Below are 22,262 nucleotides of genomic sequence, written 5' to 3'. Positions count from 1 at the left end.
AAAGAATGATACATTTAGCTGCATTTTTTTTTTATGCAGATGAATATATTTCAAAGGCTTTCTCCGAATTGTATCTGCTTTTAACCAACCAATTCGCTTGGATTTTACTTGATAACGATTTCTAGAGAGGGAAGTTTTCCCCAGGATTTGAAAAGATTGCTGCATGGATTTTTCATAATTCCGGTCCTGCCGTGGAATTTAAGATGGATTAAAGACACCCGAGAAACTTTGAGCTGCCATGTGACTGCATAGATAGAAAAAGCTATGTGAATGATGACACATGATTTACATGATCATATACGGCTAGCAGTAATGAGCTATGTGTTGGTAACATTCCCACAAGTAAGAATATAAACCATCGTGGAATCCATTATAACATTGCCACCACTACTCAGAGTGGCAGCAATATCTTGCAACTATCGAGCAATATGCCTGTGACAAGTATAGCCAGTGCCCCTATGCGGGAGCTCAACAACAATAATATGCGCCACACACCTGCAAAAGAGGAGGAGCCAGAAAGAGAACAAGATGGAGCCAAAAAGGTGGCGGTAGAGGACCAGAACAAACCCTTTCCTTGGCAGAAGCCAGTGCCCTCAAAGGCCCTTAGAACTTCTGAGAATTATATGCTGAGGTACAAGTGTAGGAAACGACCAGGGGGAGGTAAGAAGTGTGTCTGTTACAAGATGTCTTTCTTTGTTTAAAAAAAGGAAGTTTGATTAAGAATTTTGGAAACAGTTTGGTTTGTTGTCCGAAATATTTATAAAGCATAGTGATTGTTTTGCCATGAAAAGAGATGTTATAAGATGTCCATGATGCAACGTGCAGAAAGTGCAGCATTTTATTGAATTTGAATAAAAAATAAATTCAAGGTAAAATAATGAAGGTGCTACAGATCATTTAACTTCTCTTGAATATATTTAAGATGAAAAAAGTTTCAAAAATGTGAAAAGCTCCATTGTTTTTTGTTGAATAATTTCATTCTAAGTGGTTGTATTTTGTCAAAAGTGAGTACTGAGAATACTTGACTAAAGACTAATCAGGAAGCACTATAAAAGGTCACCGCTAAGTAAATCACATTTACTTCCTGTGTCAAATGCTGTTACAATTCAACACAGTACTACTCTAGCGAAACTTGGCAGGATATCTGACTGTTTACCACGTAGAGGTTAATTGTAATAGTTATACAGTAGTGGCCTGATTTCTTCAATCATATTTCCTCAATGTCATATATTAATATTTCCTTTGGAATGGACAGGAAGTTTTCATAATCTTATTGGAGAAGGGTGTTTTGCAACGTTTTATGGCATGTTCTGCATATGGTTCTCGTTAAAGTGACAACTCATGCTTGACCTATTGAAGTGATCATGATACGTGTTATAGTGTATACACTAGCGTAGTTGAATTTTGAAATGTTGAAAACAAGCGACAACTACACACTCAAGTTCAAGACCAGAAAGAGACCGGGAGGAAGAGGTAATAATGACTTTAAAAGGGCTAACTTCATTTTTTGTGATTTGTTGATTTTTATTGTAATTGATTTGTTCCCCAGCTGGTTAGCTCATTGTTAGATCAAAGCAGTCAATGTCATACACATCATGGGGGAAAAGATTCACATGTTCTTGCTGAAGTTTACACAAGTGCTGCTTGAAAGCACAGTCAACATATTATATGTCAGTGCAGGGGGAGTGGGATTGTACTTCTGAATAAATAAGGAGTCTTCCCTCGTGAAAACTAGTTCATCGGTTTATCATTCAGTCAGCCTTGATGATTTGAACTTTTCATAAATGATGTAAAGTGTGAACTGAAAGCTAATATGTTTGAAAACTATATTCTGGGCTAATTATTGTGTAATTGAATACAGAGAATCCTGCAGTAGATTTAAGCAGTTATTTGGCTGCTTTAAAAGAGCAGGAAATCATGGTTTTGTGTTACTCTTACCTTAAAATCAGATCAATACTGAACAAAACAGAATCCAAACATGGTATTTGTGTCTCTCCTCACACCCGGAGTAGAATTTAATCAACATAAAATGTCTCGACAGAGACAGCAAGCTAAGCTACTATTTTGGGGCTACATCTTGCAGCTGAGTTTGCCCTTTTGAAAACAGGAAAGAGATTTTCCACTCCATGAGTTATCGTGGTATTCCAGCAAATAAATGTTATTTCATTTTCGCCCGCCAACATGCAGGTGACGGGCTTCCTGTTTCGCAGTTGGCTTCGAAACTTCACAGACACACTCTCGCTCAAACTGTTGCCAATTTAGAACAAACACATTTTAATCATACCAAGAGCATTGTGTGCTTGCAAATTGAGTGGCCAGACTGCCAAGGAAAAATGTCATGCATGAACAGAAGAAGAAAAATTTGTCCTTTCCTTGCAATGTTTTCATGTAGCATATATGCATTTGATTCCATTTACAATGTAGGTTATTCCCTTTTGCATTTTTGTCATAAAATGATATAGGCGTATATGAAATAGTAATTAGTATGCTCAAGAGGGCCTCACACTGTATCAATGTTTTGGATAATCTACCATTTAAAAATGCAAACCTATCCCATTAGTTCAACCGAAATCTAAAAATGCGTATTTCTCTATCTCATGTTTCTGAGTACACACTTTTCAGGAACAAATTTCCTGGTTTGTTAAAAATAGTGATGATTTATAAAGTATGTCAAATGAACCATTATTCATTCCTGCTCTTTGTAGAACTTTGTAAAATCTCAGGGACAATTTCCCGAGCTTCTGCTAGTTGTGATATAATACTTCCTCAAACAGTTCAAACAATTTATGAAATTTAATGTTTATCTTGAAGTATTTTTCATTGTAATGTGTTCTTTAAATTCATTGTGCAGCTATTTTGATGATAATGGATGATTATGAATGTAAAGTTCGTCATTCCTAGCTGATTGATTTAATTTTAGATAGATTTTCGTTGGAGTAATTCCATGTGTCATTTTCCAAAGGACTTGAATTACATTTAACCAAAAACTCTTTAAAATTGCTGTAGTTTAATAATTATTTAATGTTTTGTAAATATCCAATTATTAACATCATGGCAAAAGTTATTTATGGCCAGAAGTTGAATATGATGATAAAATAATTCAACATGCATAAACTTTCTGATTGTATATCTTCCATGGCCTATTTTGAAAGGGTGTATTTTTATGCACCAGCCCCAAAGAATTAGAAATTAGCAACATTCCCCTATTTGAAGGATATTAATTACCATCCTCAGCAGTGCATGGCATATTGCAGACCTTCACGAGATGTTAAAACCCATCTATGGTAATTGTATTGGGAATTCATAGTAGGCCAGCCATTAGTATTCAGGCCTTGGGATCTCTTAGCTTCTCTGTACGTCTGTCATCATGTTCATGGGCTTAATGAAACAGTTGGGAACGCGAAAGTCAGGCACCTTATCTCTTTACTACATACCTATTTCTCTTCTTTTATTCTTTGGAGTCAATTCTTGTATTGCATTTGCCACCTAGCTCCTCTAGAATCCTCCTTAAGTTTTAATAAAGGAAAGATCAAAATTATCTTTTATGATACAGATTTACTCTATCATTAATTCACCCCATTTTTTGTATCATGAACATGCGATTGCCACAAAGAGAAATATATCATTTCAGCACAGTTCAACGTCTGTCTTTTGCAACTGTATGTTTGAACAGGAATGAACAGTTGGTAAACTTGATGTAGAATGACCGTTCAGAAATGAAGGCCTATTGATGGTGAACAACACCCATAAAATGAATTACGTGAAAGCAATTAACCTTCTGAATAATAGCACCAATAGTTTAAGGATACATGTCATGCAGAAAGCGTATGCCATATTTTGGAATGTTTATTGTAATTGGTAGCATTACGAATGAGGCCAAGAAGGGTATACCTCTCTCTCTCTCTCTCTACTAGAACAGAGAAATGTCTTCAGAAGGGTTTTCTAAAATGTCTTCCTTTTCTTATTTTTAGTAGGGTAAGATAAAGAGAGATCTAAACAAATGAAGCATAGAGAAGCAGGATTGGGCGGAAGACTGCAAGTCACATAGTATTTATTTTCTCAAAGACAAGGCCGTGTTTTGCCAGACCCATTACTATCATCTGTCTTGCGAGTTGCATATTAACAGAGCCCGCTTTACCTCATGGCAAACCCAAGTGGCTGTTCCGATCGTGAGCTGAATCAACCAGTAGTTGATGCAGGTCTGTGGCTTCGGAGAAGTGATATTAGTCCTAATTTTATTGGTACTATTACGTGAGAATTCTGTGGCAAGAGTAATTCTCTCTTGGAGAATATAAATAATAGATAAGATTTTTGTTAGATTCCAGTCTGCATGAAATGGTAATGAATGCAACCGTAAATATGATAATAAATCTAAAACCGAGATCTTTTATAGATCGATTCTAGGAATAGTTTACTTGTGAACCTATGCTATAGTGTAAGGTGCATTCCATGCTACATTTTTTTTATTTCATGTCATTGATGTTCACCTTTCATCCCTGATTTAAATATACAGGAAAACTGTATGCCCCACTGCTCTAGGAATGTTAAACATCTATATCCTGATGCATGACAGTATTTTATGGGTTATTTTATGAAATTACTGTCAGAAGATATGGTTCTTTACCTTCCTCTAAATTTTTATAATTGAAACCTTTCTTATGGATTCTGTACATGCCCCCCAAAGTCATTTAAGTTGAACTTGATGCCTTTTTTGAGTAAATTCAGAGCTTGACCGGAATGTCTTTACAAGTACGAAAACTGAATCATGGGCAATAGGATGGGAGAAGGTTTGCTATGGTTCTTCCTGCTTTTACTCGCCGTGTTAGTATATCTTCAGTCATCTTGGATGAAGTGCGAATCTGTTCGGTGTAATTCAAGTACTCATCTTGCACATTAGGTAGATGGTATTAGACTGTTAATTGTCATTTGATAGTGCTTGGTATGAACATGTAGCTGGAAACCTGAGGCTTAGTGCAAACACCAGGAACTATGGGAGGCCAGGAAGGTGTAGATCAAAGCCATGACATACTTTATGTACCCTCATTCAAAGTGGTACAAATGAGGGGGGAGTGCATATATGTGTGGAGTGGAGTGGGTTTTCAAGTTTATTATGGTTTGTTGTTCAGCAAGATGCTTCTTGTGTTTCTGAATGTGATGCAGAAAATCTGAAAAGACTCACATCATGGCTAAAAATGTAAGTAGGTACATGATTCTAAACTAGGTATATTACTTAATGGAAAACCACTCAAGTTTGAAGTAATCCCCTGATGCTTAAAAAATGCTTCACTAACTTTTGTTATATGTATTCATTTCTTTGGAAATTCAATTTCATTTGTTTATTTCAAAATTCTTTGCCAAAAATTTAAGATGAAACAGGCTTTAAACCCAAAATGTCATATTGAATATTCTTTTGCTCCCTGAAATGATACAAAGCAAATTTAGTTCTTCTCTATTGATCTTCCATTTTCCGTGGTGGACAGCGTAGCTTAAGAAAGCTTGAAAGGGCACATTACCACTTTGAGTAGTGAATTAAGCTCCTGATTGGCAGTTTGATTACATTTAATTTGATGTTTCTTTAGCTGGGTCTTCGGGCTCTTTTGTCTTCATTATCAACTTGTGTTTACCCAGCGTGTGCAAGTAGGTAGGGGCTTGCTGCAACCCATTATAAAATGGTTTAAGGGAGAGCTGAAAGAGAATGAAAATGGGATATGCAATCAATAACCTGTCCCAGTATTAATTAATCTTGAAACATGAAATATCATTTGTCAATTAAGTTCCCCAAAGCCTCAAAGGTTGGACTATGAGCCATAGAAATGTTACCCATTGGCTACCATAACATGGTGGCATCTGTATTAAGTCATTAGGATTTACAGAATTCAGCAGTCCTTTAGTTATTATCATTTTAGAATTGATTTAGGACAGCAAAGCTAATATAAAAATAGAACCTCATTGATCATTAGATCTTGTGGTGTGTCCGTGGTGAAATATTCGCTTGTTTTCAAATCATGATTAGAAGTGTTCGCCATATCTAAGCTATTCAATCTGATATATCATACCAAAACTAAGTGGTTTAGTAGTCGAATCGACCAGGATTGTGTTTCTCAACATTTTCCCCCAAATTTCCAGCTGATAGAGAGAGAAAAAAACCCAGATAAGATAACAAAGTCAACTGATATGTCACATGAGATTTTTAACATTTTAATTCCTTTGCTTAAAGTTGTGGTATTTGTTGCGGTGGACAGGTTTTTAATTGAATTTCACCGGCATCAAATACTCATCACACTGAAATGAAATTGGGTTTTTTGTAATTGGTTATTTGATTTTTCTATGAGCATGGAGTTAGGTGACACCTGAGGTCCTTGCTATCGACAGCTCAAGCAGACATCCAAGAACTTCCGGAGCCTCGTTCAGACCCGATATCTTAGAGCACCTGAAGATGCAAATGTGGTAGAATAAAACCATCTGAAGGAATTAAGATATATTGAAAATGCAATGTCAGATCGGCTGTTCGAGATGGAGCTTAGCAGATATGGTGTGAACGGTGTATTCTTCTTTACAGTCCCCTTGCTAGAACAAGTATTCCCATTGCTGGTGGTGAAAATTATGTAAGAAAGTGAGACAAACTTTGCTGATATCAGTACATATTTGGTTGAGTATCAGGTGTGTTAGATGTGGTGTACCAGGTTCAGTGTGAATGGGGTATTCTTTCTGTCCTCTTTGCTAAAAGAAGGGTTCTTGCTCATGATGCTGCCCCAGGCATTTGTAAGGTCACATGTGGAAGGATTTCCATGGAAAATTCACACTCTCTTTAGATGAAGAAGTTTATAGATAGCCATCTATCCTGGAACCAAGCTTAGAGACCTACATCGTGGGACGTTCATACAGGTTCTCAAGCAACCTGAGCTTCATCTTTAACCCATTGCGACGGCTGTTCCAGTATCACTGCCTGACATGTGATCATCTACTGCCCTCTTTCTTGACTCCCAATGGCCCTGCATTGAAAGACATCATGGCAAACATCACTCCTTTCAGAGAGGGCAATTATGAGAATTTGCTCAAGTGGTAACTCGTTCGTGACTGTCTCCAAAGCACCAGACTTTTGCATGTCTCGCAGGCCAGCCAGGCAGTGCTATTCTCCCAGAAAGGTTGTTTTGTAGCCAAAGAAGTCTAATGTCTCAAGCAGTACTATTGGACGAGAGTCCATCCTTTTGGTGCTAATCTCTCTCTAACCCTTCGCTTTCTCTTTCATTTATTGATTCTATCATTCATTTTGTGCTTTCTGTAAATTCAAAGTCTTTTTGTTCCATTACCCTTGGTACACTTTTCAGATCAGTGCTGAAGATGTGAATGATGTCATGTTTGCTTACGATGTGGCTCAAAGAACTGCAAAATTTTGATTCAGGAAATATATCAGCTAGTTCATAGCATAGAATTATTATTTGCCAGTTATATATTCTCTTCATCTATTGAAGGATTTAAATAATTTTCACAATATCAACACCTAAGTTAAAGCAAGCAATTCTAATGTATCAATAGCATCTATAAAAAAAAGAGCCATATTATGTAATGATTGTGTAGTATTCTGTGTTAATTGAAAATTGCCAACTTAATATCTTCATTAGATTTGATCTTTTACCTTTTCTCATCCTATGGCTTCATAACAAACATATTTCAATGGAGTTTGAAACTGGATGCATTATTCAAGATATGAAATAGATACTCAGCAGTTATGCATGCATCACCTTGCTTAAAGTCTAAATTAAAGATTCAACAATCGGGGTACATCACTCGTCTTGCAGACAGACGTCCCTGAAAGTACCTACTTTGGATGATGATATTGATAATGCATGGATCATAACCAAGTTGGCATTGTAAGGGTTAATATATATGAGTGATAATTGATGTCTTGATCTTTAAGCTATAATGCTTGGCAATGGTCACCCCATATCGAGTGTTGGCCCTAGGGAAACAGGAAAGCTCTGAACGTGATATGAAATGATTTAACAGCTCAAGAGGCATCTGCATTCTATTTTCCAGCCTCCAGGGATGCCAGTATTACTTGGAAGTTTTCTCAGCATTTATGGCTCATCTTTTCCCCCATCTCTTATCCGCCTCTCTCGCAGACTTTACTCCAGTCCTCCGTCCCTAGTTATAAGTCTTATCATTATTTGGTTATCAATTTATCTGATTATCCTTGCAATTTTACAGATTTATCAGCTACTGAAAATACTAATTTCCGGAAAATAATTTCTGAATGTTTTAATACTTATAAGGTTAAAATTTAAACCCCTGTTGGATTTTTGCCCTGTTCAGTTAGAAACCTTTGAAGCAATAGCATGATTTTTCTCAAACAGCCTTGAAGATGCAATTTGAGATCACAGTGTAATTTTTGAATGATAATTAGAGTTTCTTCTTAAACTCCACTGCGAGATTGATTTTAGATACTGCCAGACTATCATACATCCAAAGATTAAAGGAAATACAACTCTTACTGTATACTGATCAGGTGGGTATTTCATAAAGCTGTGAAAGTGCGACTGGAACATGTTCTTTGGTGCTAAGTTTGCCACATAAGGATGTATCACCAAGCACAAAAAAGGGTCACCAGTCATGTGTAAAGTCATTTGCATTTTACAAATGGCTTTGTAAAACACACATGTGAAGCAGATCATTTATTATTATCAGAGGAATGTTGCTTGTAATTCAAGCCTATGTCTCCCATATACACCCCCCCCCCCCCCCCAGCTCTCCATGGACATTAAAAGAGGATTTGAGAGCAGTGATGAAAGCACATCTTCAATTCCTGGTGGATCCATCTTCAAATCTATCAAAGGAGCATCTTCAAATCTATCACCTGTACTTTTCTTTTCAAGGCGTTGCTTCTTTATTCTCTCACTTCTTCCTGTTTCATCCTACCCCTGACATTTCATAAGTGCCTCCGTTATCGCTGTAACCGGTTGCCCTTTAAAATCCCCAAATGTGCTGGCTGTGAAAGAGACACAGATTAGCCTGCTTTCCTTTTATGATTCATATATGATTGGGTGTACAATTGGAACAAATCTTTTCTCTTTCTTTTGTTGATGAGAGGAACCTGAAAAGAGTTTGAGAAATGTGTAAGAAAAAGATTTAAAAGAAAAAATGTAGTCCGTTGAAATGCTGTGATTGGGTGCATATTACGTTTCCGAGATTAAACTGGAATGAAAATGCATGCAGTTTTTCAAAAGGTAAGTCAAATTTCATGTTTAAATACAGTGTATTATTGTGTGATTTGTGTGAAAAGAAATGTTGAACATTGACACTCTTTGAAGGCATTGATATTGTCTATGGAAGTCACATGTAAGTATACATTACATTTCATATATTCCTCCCTTTTTATCGAGGGAATGATCACAATAACCTCTCAACCCACTATTATATGTAAATATCATCATTATCATGATACTTGAAATTATCTGTCTAATATTGTATTAAAAATTATGCATATTTTGTTATGCAAGGGAAGCGATGAAGAAAGTATATCGAGTATCATATTTCCAATTGTAACCAAGGCTTTTTCTTTTGACGTGGTTGTTTTACATCTACCATAGATAGCAGGTGCGACTAACAGATTATACTTTCTACTATCTACTAATGGACTATGACTCATACTTCACTTATCCTATTATCTGTATGCCTTTTTTAACCTTGCCATTTAATGTATTTCTGATGGATCTCACCAGCGTATGTATGTTCCATTCAGAAAAGGTTGTTTATTGACCAGCTGAATGAGAAAGCAAAGTGTCATACAAATAATGCTCATTTTGTATGATTATAAACTTTCAATACACACATTGAGTGCTTTTTTACATGTACTCATATTGAATTACACCTTCCAGATGCATCAATCTTTACCACAGAAAAATTTAAATCCTTTTATCATATTATCCAAACAGAACTGAACTTCTGAATGACACTGACGGCTTGATAAAGATTTCAGAACCCGTCACATCCAGATTGCTTTTGACAAACACTCGCAACCCCATCACCATCTACCTATATACTTTATGTTTGATAAACTTCTAGTCCTACTCCCGCCGACCCATCACTTTTACGCACCGCGGCGCAATTTCATCTACTTCACGTCATTCTCTCACACCCCCCGACGGAGAATGAAAACCTTGTGCCAATATTTCCCCTGACGGTATTCATAGCCGGAGAGAAAATTTATGAAAAATCAATAAAAATGCATCAAAGTGCAAATGCACAACCCTGGTTTTTCTATTTTTTTTCTCCCCTCTCCTCTCATTCAATTATCTACACTGCACACACCTATGCTGTGTGCTCTTATAATAATATGTTTTCATAATAAAGAGAACATTATACACCTAGGGGCCATTGTTTATATACAAAACCATTGCCATCACCATACATTATGTAAACAAATTTCTTTTGCTTTTATCCTTCTAATTATGTCATAGTGATTTTATTTTCATTTGCATCAAATTTTCAATTCTGTTCTTTGTTTTATAATCATATTGTTTGTTTGATTTATTTTACCTGTATGTGTATCACTGTTCCTTCGCAAATCTTTCCTTATCGTATTATTTTACTCCTGTTTTCAACTGATATTGCTTGTTCACTTTATTCATATTGATGTACAATTTTTGTTTTGATAAACATTGTTAAGTGTTATCTGTCAGTGCTTCCAAGATTCTATTTTGCTATTTCCATTTTATTTCCACCTTTTCTGCAAGTTTTGGCAAATGTTTCATTTTTCATTTCCCCCCATTTCTTATACAATTAAAGGGAGGGTTAAAGTTAATGAATTAAAAATGATTTACCTTTAATTTATTCTGTAGATATTGATTAATACTGTGTTTTAATCAATGTGTCCCAGTCTGTGTTTTCCCTTTATTTTTCTTTAGAAAAGAAAGACAAAATATGAGAAATATTTGATCTGTTCAAGAAACTGCTCTTGAAGAAAACGTTTGCTTATCCAATACCGAATTTTTCTTTGAGAAAAATGTGAAATAGAAAGGGCGAATGGTTCATTCTGGTTTTCACTTGCATGATGTGCATGTAATATGTCATGGGTTCTTTCTTTTGAACATATCAACACCCCCCCCCCCCCCCTCAAAAGCCTCAAATGCAACTTTTTGTTTGGAACCACATCCATATTTATCTTTTTGATAGATAGATACAGATATGTGGAATATTCATATGAAGATTACTCAAAATTAGGCCAAACACCTGCTATTGTCAATTGCATAGAGGACCCTCGGGGAAAATGATAATTAAAAAGAAGTGAAATGAACTGTCTTTCTTCAGGCACCAATTTAAGTATTGAGTTAAAGTTGTGTCAGGGATTGGCGGCTGCCCCCATGGATATTTTCCTCGCCTCGCAATTTATGTCATAAACATGCTCAGAACTATGACCTTGTAATCATCCATACTTATGACAACATTTTACATTTGGAATTACAGAAAATATGCTTCTTTGCACCAAATTTCATACTTTCAGTTTCAGTTGGTTCATCTACGCTTGATGAAACAAATATGGTTCTAATACATCAAGTCCTTATTTACCAGCCTTTTAATAATATCATGCTAGGGTCATCTTTATAAATGCATTATACTAATTTTGTAAATTTCTGTAATGCATGATGGTTTTTTGAAGTGTTATTTATTTACAGGTTGCAGTGCACTTTATCTTATCAGTTATTTTCAGGGTATTTCCCTAATCTAGTAAAAGGGACTACCCCAGAGATTATCCAGAGCACACACCCCTTCCAGCCACACCCTCTTATAAATGTCACCTATTCCTTTTTATCAGAGTTGATTAACTACCATCTTCCTAACGATTTCTTGATGAATTCTACCAGAACTTTTTGATTTATGGTTCTCTTTCTTTGTCTTCTTCTTTTACCTGCAGCCCGTGGTCCTCACGATGAAACAGCTCTTGGTCGAGGTATCATCTACCCGGCAGCGTACCTGGGCTCCACGCAGCTCGTCACCACCAAACAACCCACCAAGAAGGTGCGCATGCAACAGGCCCAAGAAGCTGTCAACAGGATTAAGGTATAACTACTACTACTCTCTCTCTCTCTCTCTCTCTTTAATTTTTATGTTTGCTAATGAAATTCACACACTTATAACATGAGCTTTGATCCTCACAAATAACAGCACCATTTTAGGAAAAAAAAAACTGTTATAGTTTTTGTTATTCCTTTCATGAACACCTGTGTGTAGTTGTTTTATGATTGATATGAGCTTTCCATTTTCAAACTGAAATTGATAACATACAAAACTTAACTGACTCTAAACATAAGCCATCCCCAAATTGATTAATGTATGTATAGGTTTCATCTTTTAATTGCTGTACATGAATGCTGAATCAGAGAAAGAATTTAGCATGAATGTGAAAGAGTTAATGTAAAGAAAGGCAATTATTATCCTAGTTATTTGCCCGCTTCTCTAACATTTTACCTTTCCAATTGTTGTTTAAGATTAAAATACAAAGCACATTTCCTTTTCTAGCACAAAAATAGAAAGGAAGATAGCCAATAGAAATAACAAATAGCTGTATGAACTTTTCATCATCACAAGTCCCCAGGTGGAAATAGGATGGTCATCTGAAACAATTAATTCAAGTTGCTAATGCATGTTCAGTCCAAGGCAAGTTTTAATGGAAAATCCTGATTAGCATCAAATTTACTTCTGAGCGTGTTGTCAGCAATAACGTCTTGCAGTGGTAGAAAACAAATGTCATTATTCATCTATTCCTGTTGCACAGACTATATAGAGTTTGAAAGTAAACTGATGAGGTCTAACCCATCTGCAATGCAGCAAATTTATTTCAGGAACAGCCTGCTTGGTTAATCACAGAATACAGGGTTGGATTGAAAGGCCAGCTCTTAATGAAGTAGAGATTCTCCAAAGACCTTCATCTCTAAGTCTGTGTATATCCTGCGATAACATCTAATATGCCTTCCTTTCTTTGTACAGTACTTGTCCAATGTAAGAGCAAAATAATACAGTTTATGTTCAGAGACTTATATATGTATATATCTTATGATAAATTTAACACTTTTTTTTCATAAAATGCTTGCAACAATTTTAACATGCATGAGAGCAATCACAAATAATTCTTGCCCCATGTTTATAGCATTAAAAATTGTCCTGTATCAATGATTATGATTTTTGTCTTGATGCTTTCGTTCATAAAGTATCACATTAATATTGTATAAAAAGGGGGAAGGATTTGACATTTTTATTTGTGAATATGCTTGTTTGTAAATTGGACTAGATCGAGTTTGTAGAAAGGTCTACTTCATGAAAATAATGCTGAAAGTTATAGTAACACCATCTCTTATTATTTAAAAAAAAAGACATGTCAAGTTGTTCAGGGCATAACATTTTCAATTTCAGTTGTTTGCTTTGAAACAATGGACTATGAATCATCCAGGCAGAAGATCTTGAATTGGATATCAAGATTAAGATTATTACTTTAGATTTGAGACATTATTTCGCAGTAAACAAAGAAAATTTAATTATTAAAAATTACTTCTTTTGTATTAAGTATGCTCCCATTGCAAAGTATTGAGGGGACATTGAGATGTTCACAGTTTATCGGATAGATTATTTACATGTAAAGCAGAACTGCTTTGGAGGGATTAGATGCTTGGGGGGCTGGGTTGTGACTTTAATTTACAAATAGTTTGACATTTTGCTGAAGAGTAACCACTCGATGTTTTAATCATGCATGTACTTAACTCCTTTTTTACACATTAGTCACACACTTAGATTGACAGCAAAGAAGCTCATAAATAGTACATTTGTTTGGGGGATGCACGAGAGACAGTACATTTGTGATCATGAATAGGATATGTTATTTATTCAAATGTAGGCCTTTTTCTACATTATGTTCAAGGTCTCTTTAGCTAGCAAACATTTTTGAACAACTAGATAAATGAATATTTGGAAAGAAGGATAAAGTTGATGTTTTATTATATTCATTTATTTGTTAAATATTATTTAAACAGGGTAACCCAGTCAGCAGTCAAATAATGTCATATTTGGGGGCCTTGTATAACATAACGTCGGCGGTCATCCGAACTGTCGTGTCCCCATACGACAGTGCAAACCCATTTCAATTGACTTCAAAGTTTACTATAATTTTCACACCTGGTTCACCAGCCTTGCAACACATATTCATTACTAGAATAAACATGGTTAGAAAGACCAAGACAATTGGTTGACAATGGTATCCTTTTTTTACACAAAACTGAGGATCAGAGAATATGTAGCAAAAGAGCTCCATGCTTGTAATTTCGGTTTGAGCGGTTTAGATTTCCCCTGTACAAAAAGGCCATAGGGAATACAACAACCCTGACCGCGATTTCAATGCGCGCGGCCAGTCAAAACGTATCGCTTTTCACACGCAAAGTCAATGCAGTGCACATGGCCGATAACGACAGTTTCGCTGACCGCGCGCATTGATATCACAGTCTGTCAAAATGTTGTATCGCTCCGCTACAGTACACGTTTCCAATGGGTTTTGCGCATTTTATTTAACAAATTAAAATGGCATCGTTGTGAAAATCCCCTCATATCAGAAACTAAAATTAATTGTTGCCTAGAAATTCAGTTATGAATAGAATAGGACTTGTACATTCATTTTCTGCAAAAATCTTAAAATATATATATTTTGACCAAAATTGACTGATACGACGGTTCAGATGAACACCAACGATAAAAACAAAACAAAATACGAGCCTAATTGTATACAATGAAAAATACAAATCGTAAACATAAACAGATGGAAATGTTTCATGTCAAAATATATGGTCTTCAAATTTCAGAGTATGTACCATTGACCATGCCTTTCCTTTCCTTGCACATCTATTTAGAATACTACTGGTACTAAACAGTGATAGCCAGTTGTTACATAGCGCATATCACATTATGTTCACCATGTCGCTATGGACTTCAGAACATAAAGAAAGAAAAACATGGTACTGAGTATACTTTGGTGATTTTTAATTATACTTTGAATAAGTAAGTTTCATGCTTTATAGGTATTATGTAGTACCGTATTCTATGTAAATTCAGGCTTCTAAAGTAGTGCTGTTTCCTTCATACATCTATTTGTATTATACATTCAGGACACCATTGGCATTATTTAGGATGTAATCATAGAGCTTGCTTCATGGATGTAGTTTGTGTTTAGATTTGAAAGAGAGGGTCATAAGGGTGGTGGAGAAAATGAAGGAATGTTTGGTCACGCTATGCCCCTATGTCACACGTACAGTCACCCATCGTTATGGGTAATTCATCAACGTCATTGGCATCGACATCACCTATCACTCATCCTTGTCCTATATATGTTGCAATACTTAACGCATCTAGCGTTGATTGCATAGCCACGCTGTCGTTTCGAGGACTCTGGCAAGATGAAAAATAAGTCCACGTGGGGGAGGGGTTGGGTGACGACTGGGGATGATTAATAACGGGAGAAGGCGAAGGTTGTATTAAGGCTTGAAAGAAATTGGGAGTGTTATACAATGTTGGTGATAAGATTCTAGGATTCTATAAAAAGTACCGCAACCATCCTTCGATCTCAGAGTACCCTCAACAAGTACTTTTTCATTTTTTCTCCTACCCCAAAAAATGGCTCAAATATTATTTTTTTTAATATTGGTAATTTCTTTTTTTGTAATGGCATTGACGCCCCCCCCCCCTCCCCCACCCTTCCTGGTAAGGTGTGGTAAGGTGGTATCCTGTGTTTTTCTGAGCTGTCAAATCAACAGCTTTGATCCTTACACCCACAAAATGTGTTTTCAATATCTTGAGGATGAAGTTTATGAAGAGGGAGGAACTGGGAAAAATGTTAGATGTTATACCTTTATTATAAGGGTAGGATGAAAATATAGGGTAAACAATTAAATTCCACATAGTTTACAAGTATGAAACAAATGATTTTCAAATTTAAATAAAGTTGTGTTAAATTTATGAGCTTTATGCTTTGTGTTTGCAAGAAGTGATTACATGTACATATGCTTTTATATATCTAAAGAAAGAATGCACTTTGGACACAAGCAAACACAAGACAATGTGGAAGGTCCCGTGTGAATGTCTCATTTTGACAAAAGGTCAGAGAAAATCATTTTAGTGAAAAAATACTGAGGAAAGCAAGTGAAAGGAAATCAATTGAGTTATTGACCTTATGCAGGAGATCTTATTAATGGGAGGAGAGTTGGGTTGAGAGACCTAATCACCAATCAATTCTCATTAAGTAGAGTTCTATTTCTCTACCTCATTCAAATCTACTTTACAATTGGATATGGATTGAGATGAACAAATGTATATTGGAATGGATTGCTCTTCATAGAGGTAAAATGTATTCACATCGCTGGAAACCGATCTTAGGAGATTTTTTTTCGAGAAATTCCGCCTGAAGCCTCCGGAGAAGAATACACTGTTTTATGATACATGTACAAAAAGATCATAGCAAATCTATTCTCATTTGGCAGGTTGCCTATAGTAATGAATAGTAGAATTATGGCTATGGCCACATCTATTCTGAGATGATAAAAATGAATTCATTGGAATGGACTGTCCTTGAGAAGCTATTCACATGGTTGGAAATCATACTATGAATAACATTCATAGACCCATAACATCTATACATCTTGCTATATTGAGCAAATTATGAATATGGATAATACTTCACTGAAGCCACTGAGGATGATGGTGTGATGATTAAATTGTACCCATTTTCATATCGTCCAGTTTTAGCCGAAGACAATATGTGATTTATTTTCATCCCTTTTTACATGAAGCAAAAAAAAAATAAATTAATTAATAAAAATAAATGCACTTCATCCCATTTATTTTGTACAATTGGAATTACCTGCAAGGCGGTTTTAGTAGCACTTTCCGCACTTTCCACACTTTCAAGCAATGATGTACATGATGGGTGTTCTACATCATGTTATGATTGCAAATTTGAAAACACAAAGGTGAAAAGCATTTGCTGCTTATGCCATGAAGCAGCCAGGTATGTTTAGTAAGAAAATTTCATTACATTCCTCATGATCAAGACATCATTATACATGACATTGACGACCTGGCTTCTCCCCTCAAGGGACAAGCTAATCGAATTCGAAGCTTAATTCGTTTGCGGCGGCCTCATAACAGGAAGGAACATGAGATGCATTTCATAATAATGCTCATTCGCTGCTTGATGATGTTTTAACATTGACACATTACAATAACCAATGTTGATAACCAGACAATGGTACATGGAAGATGATCAGCTAATCCCCTGTTTTGACTCGTTAGACCTTTCAGGAGAAAAGCAAGAATAACAACTGACAGGCAGCAGAAGCTTTAGCCCAACTCTCCATACCCCATGTAACCCAATGCTACTGTGTTCTATGGCCCTTGAAATAAATGCTCTGACATGCCATCTTAAAGTGTAAGGAGAGACCTCTTCTTTTGAACCTTAGCCGAAGTGAAGAAACTAGAAAGCATGATGTCGTAATTACTTAGGTTTTTACCTTCAGCCAGTATCAAATATCCCCAACCTCTATAGTCAGGAGATATGCTAATGAAACACATTCTGAAAAGTAACTCCAATATCAAAAACAAAATATGATTTAAAAAATTCTGATCAATCAAATCATGCATGAATGAGTATGACTTCTAAGCAATATTGTCACTTATCAAATTTAACAAGATACATAGAAATTTATTTGACTTTTGGTGAATTTTTACATAATAGACACAAACTACATATGTTTTGCATAATTTGTCAATTCTTCAATTCGAGTGATATGGAGAATTAATTGTACTGCTATTTGGGGGAGACTAGCTCTTAGTTTCACTGCTGAATTTAATTCTGATTTTGCTTTAAAATTGTTGATCTAAAATTGACTATTTCTTGATAGCTTGTTTTCGGGTAGTGGGTCAATACTGTTATTATTATAGTTCATGTTCATCACCTACTGATATAATTGATCATTCTACTTTGCAAATATTATGTGAGAGAAGAAAGCTCCTTCCATTTACAATACTAGATTTAGATACTGGTTTATAATGAGCGTCAAGAGCGAGTTGATAAGGGCACTGACTCATCAATTTACCGGCAATTTATAAGACCGTTACATAGGGTTTCTTCTCTGTCATCCGGGATTGCTCTTGTTCATTTCTCAGTTTTTATGTGAGGCTCCACCATCTTGTCAAAGCTAATATTGCCATTTACCATAATCATTGATTTATCTTTGTATGTGTCATTGGAATTAATGATATTCAGCAATGATAATACTTTTTGTCAAGCATTTTGTCTTTTGACAAAAAAATAGACATGCACTTCATACTGTAATGTGTAAAATATTATCAATTTAAGTTGTTAGGAAAAAAGTAAATCATCAAAAACATGATCTTGAGCATAAATTTTAAGAAAGTGTTGTTAGAAGAGTATAAATAACACATTTAAGTATGTTAAGCTCTTTTTTGGTCATTGTGATTTTGGTTTCACAAATGTTGATTTTACAATAGAATCGGCTAGAATTTCACTTTTGTTGTGTATGTGCATTGTTGGCAGAAAACAAAATCTGAATTAAAAATACAACAAACAAAAATTATGCTGAAGAAAAAAAAACATGAACCTTTTATTTTTATTAAAAAACAAACGTATATACTTATTCTTCATTATTTTTTTTTAGTTGCCAGCGACTTGTAATTTTGTTAATATGTTGTGGGTTTTGAAATGATGCATGTTGCATTCTATACCATGTCATGCATCATGATAATGCATGGTCACCTTCTTTCAATATTTTCCTACAACAATACTGTCTTGTTATTTCCCATTTATTACCTTCTACAAAATGATTTGTACACTCTAAATCCCAAGGATTTAAAATAAATCCAGAACGGCTGTGAATAGTGACCAGCCAAATTTGAGTTTATTTTAAATCTTAAGGATTAACAGTTATTCTCAATAGATTTAAATTAGAATCATTTCAGATTTGTATTTAAATCAACAAGGTTTGAATCTAAACCTAATATTCGGCTGGTCACTATTCACACCCGGTCTGGATTTATTTTAAATCCTTTGAATTTAGATTATATTCTTCATCGATTCTTTCACTGCTAGCTCTATTGGATAGGTTTACATATTAAAATTAGAAGATATTAATAATTAGATTACTTTTGATGGAACCTGTGTCATTTTTAAATCCCTCTTACAGAATTGAAAGTGAAAATAAGAGTGTAGAAAAGTTATGGGTTATGGGGGAGTTTTCTATTGATGAATGAGTTCATTGGAGTGGTATTTATATTCATAGTAACTTTTTCAATTTAAAAAAGAGTTATCCATAATGGGATGATTCTGATAAAATGTCCTGTATAGGTTTAATTGTAATCCTAACAGAAAAGTGTTCAGTAAAGATTGACTGAGGGGCAACTAATTATTACTGTCATCACCATGAGTCGATATTTTACAAAAGAAGTGTTTTATTACATTTATTACTTATATTATAAATTGTATCTAATACATTATCAGATGTCCAATTTTGCTCTAATCTTTTGTCATGAAAACATATACTATGTAGTTGTGAAATATAATAATAATAATGATTGAACTTGCTTGTAAAATATATATTGCCTTACACATTTTTAGCAGGTGACCCTTTTTAGTTGAATCTTTTGTCATGAAAGCATATACAGTAGTTGTAAAGAAAAATGGTGTATACCGAAAGAAAATCTTGAAATAGCATTCTTGTTTATGAATTGTATTACCTAACACACTTAAAAAGATGTCCCATTTTTACATGAATCTTTTGTCATGAAAGCATGAGATGTTTCTTTGATCCATGCCATGCATGGAACTCTTTGTCTTGTTTTTCATAATGGAATGGTATTCCTTTTTCCTTTTTTCTCCTCCGTTTTTTTCTCCTTACCTTGCATCATTAGACACGACTTAGGAAGCGCTGGTACAAGGTTGGCATTGCTTCTTTTGAGCTATCACTACCACTATCTTCTCATGTTCTATATTCACATTGTGTGATGCCTTTGGGGCAGAAAGGGCTTAACTCCACTTTCTCTCCTCTTTAGCACTACCACAGCATATCTATCATCAGTGTGTAATAAAAGTATTGCTATGTAGCTGTATGTCATGATTGAAATTAGCTTTGTATATATGCAGCCACTTTGGGGCATCTGTTGAGAGGCAGAATGGCTATATTGCTCTCAAAGAATATGAGAAACCTTTTACCTCTCAGCAGATGTTGTATGTATTCCAACAGTGTAGAGTATATCATGGGGAAGCCAGGGTTACCATCTAATCATTTAATCACTCTTATATAAAAGTCACTTAAGTCCTTTTTGCACTATTTACGTAATCATCAATGTATCTGAAATAAACATGTAATGTGAAATATCCACCAGAGTATCTAATTAACAGTGTTATCGTCTATTTACAGCCATGATCTATGATATCATTCACTCCAAGGTGGTTCCTTTATTACTTTGAGCTTTCAGAATAATGAATACATTATCAGATCTAGTGTGTGTTTGTATATATGTTTATGATATATATCTCTCTCTCTCTTCCTTTCCATCTTTGTGTCTCTCATTTTTCATCTTTCCGCTAAGAAGGAGAGGCCTCCACCAAAAGTTCATAAACCAAAGAGAAACGTATGCTCTCTCTCTCTCAGTTTCAATATCTTCATGTTCCTTCATCTTGTTTTCTCCTTCCTTTGTCATTAATGTGGTGATACTATTTTTTGTGTGTCTTGTGATTAGCATGTGAATAAAAAAAATCTCTGCATGTTTTCATATTTTGTTGATCATCTTTCCTTTATACAAACATTATTAATCCTACTTTATTATGAAGTCCCCTATGCTCAACCAGTGTGCCCTGAATCACTGAATCTTGGTCTTGTGAAGGGATGGTAAATTCATATTTTTTTATGGCAGGAAGGGGAGGGGTATAAACTTCAGGGATTTTTTTAATGAAATACTTACAAAAAGTACTTGGGGTAGGATAGCTGACTCAGCACCCCCCCCCATTATCATACAAAAATATAGAAGGTATGTTTTTATGCCAGCAAATGTTACAGAAAGAATGACCTTTAAAACAAATTCAGATCAAATTGTCAATTTGTTTTAAGTATCTTATTAACTAATAGTTTTTTGTAATTCTGTAATCATTTCATATTATCAGAATTAATAGAGTGAAATTATTTTGTAAGAAAAGTCCTGGAAAAGAATGAATATATGTTTACCAAAAAAAAAGATAAAACTCAAAGTTTAATAATTTGTTAAACATCATACTATTGCATGTTTATAATAGTTCCTCTCTCTGTAGTAGTCATACATATATCTGTTCTTGTGTAGTTAGTGTGTTGTCTATTCTGAGAGTGTTATTCTGATAGTGTTCATTATTCTCTAATAAAAAACAAAAGATTTACAATGACCCCTGTTTCATGTCCATAATCCCTCTATGACATATAACCTTGTATTTTCTTGATAATCCTTGTATAATATCATTCACCCATTTTCATACTCTGATGGATATCAAGCATGCAATCGATAAGTTTAGTTACTAACTAGAGGTGTCGATTAAATGACTTCTTCTGTCTGTTTGATATGATGGTATTTCCTATGGCTTCACCATGTATATACATAATATCTGTATATTTATATAATACTCCCTTTTGCCCGTTGTTGAATTGTTAAGGTGCATTAAAGTTGTTGAGTCTTTGTGTGTAAATCTTGTGTTTTTGTATTCAATGTATGTTTTAACATTTGGTTTTTTCCTGATTGTAATAGTTGTTACGGTACGGATTCAGCCCCTGCCCTTATGCCATTTTCCCTATCTCACCCAGTCACCTTATTGGGAGATCATCTATTTCAATTTCAAAATATCTTTTATCATGATATGAACCATTACAATGAACACGCATAACTGATATGTATTCTCCCAAAATTTTACTATGACACTCCCTAAATTTTATTGCTTTAAAAAATGAATCTAAAATGGCTGCAATTAGCGGTCATCCGATTATTTGAATTTCTGTTAAAATTTGAATTTAAATCCTTTTAGATTTAAAAAATGTATACTGACGAATTAAATTGGATCCAGAGATTGATAACTAATCGTCTAGATTTTTCTCAAATCAGTGCCTTAAAATTAGAGTGTAGTGAATTGAATGAGTAGCATTACTTTCTGTTCACCTATTAATCTATTTGTTTGATTATTTACATAAGAAAATTAA

The 22,262-nt window shown here is 34.8% G+C and overlaps 1 protein-coding gene across 6 annotated transcripts in view; it reads left to right on the top strand.

Moving 5' to 3' along the window:
• Window positions 1–207: 207 nt before the first annotated feature.
• The window catches only part of LOC121415662 (amyloid-beta A4 precursor protein-binding family A member 1-like), a 37,500-nt gene continuing 15,445 nt past the window's right edge, over window positions 208–22,262 (top strand). The window contains exons 1-3 of one of the 6 annotated variants that reach the window (XM_041608959.1): window positions 208–660; window positions 11,912–12,057; window positions 20,641–20,679. In XM_041608959.1, the coding sequence (XP_041464893.1) occupies window positions 429–660; window positions 11,912–12,057; window positions 20,641–20,679 (417 nt within the window). In that variant the 5' untranslated portion in view covers window positions 208–428. Of the gene's footprint in view, window positions 661–1,163; window positions 1,474–11,911; window positions 12,058–19,956; window positions 19,984–20,640; window positions 20,680–22,262 lie in introns of those variants that run through there. The other 5 variants (XM_041608957.1, XM_041608960.1, XM_041608958.1 and 2 more) reach the window with 5 other exon arrangements.

Source organism: Lytechinus variegatus, chromosome 5 (assembly GCF_018143015.1).
Source record: "Lytechinus variegatus isolate NC3 chromosome 5, Lvar_3.0, whole genome shotgun sequence".
Classification (NCBI taxonomy): Eukaryota; Metazoa; Echinodermata; class Echinoidea; order Temnopleuroida; family Toxopneustidae; genus Lytechinus; species Lytechinus variegatus.
Note: the sequence above shows the minus strand (reverse complement) of the source record. Positions and strands in the feature narration are given on the sequence as shown.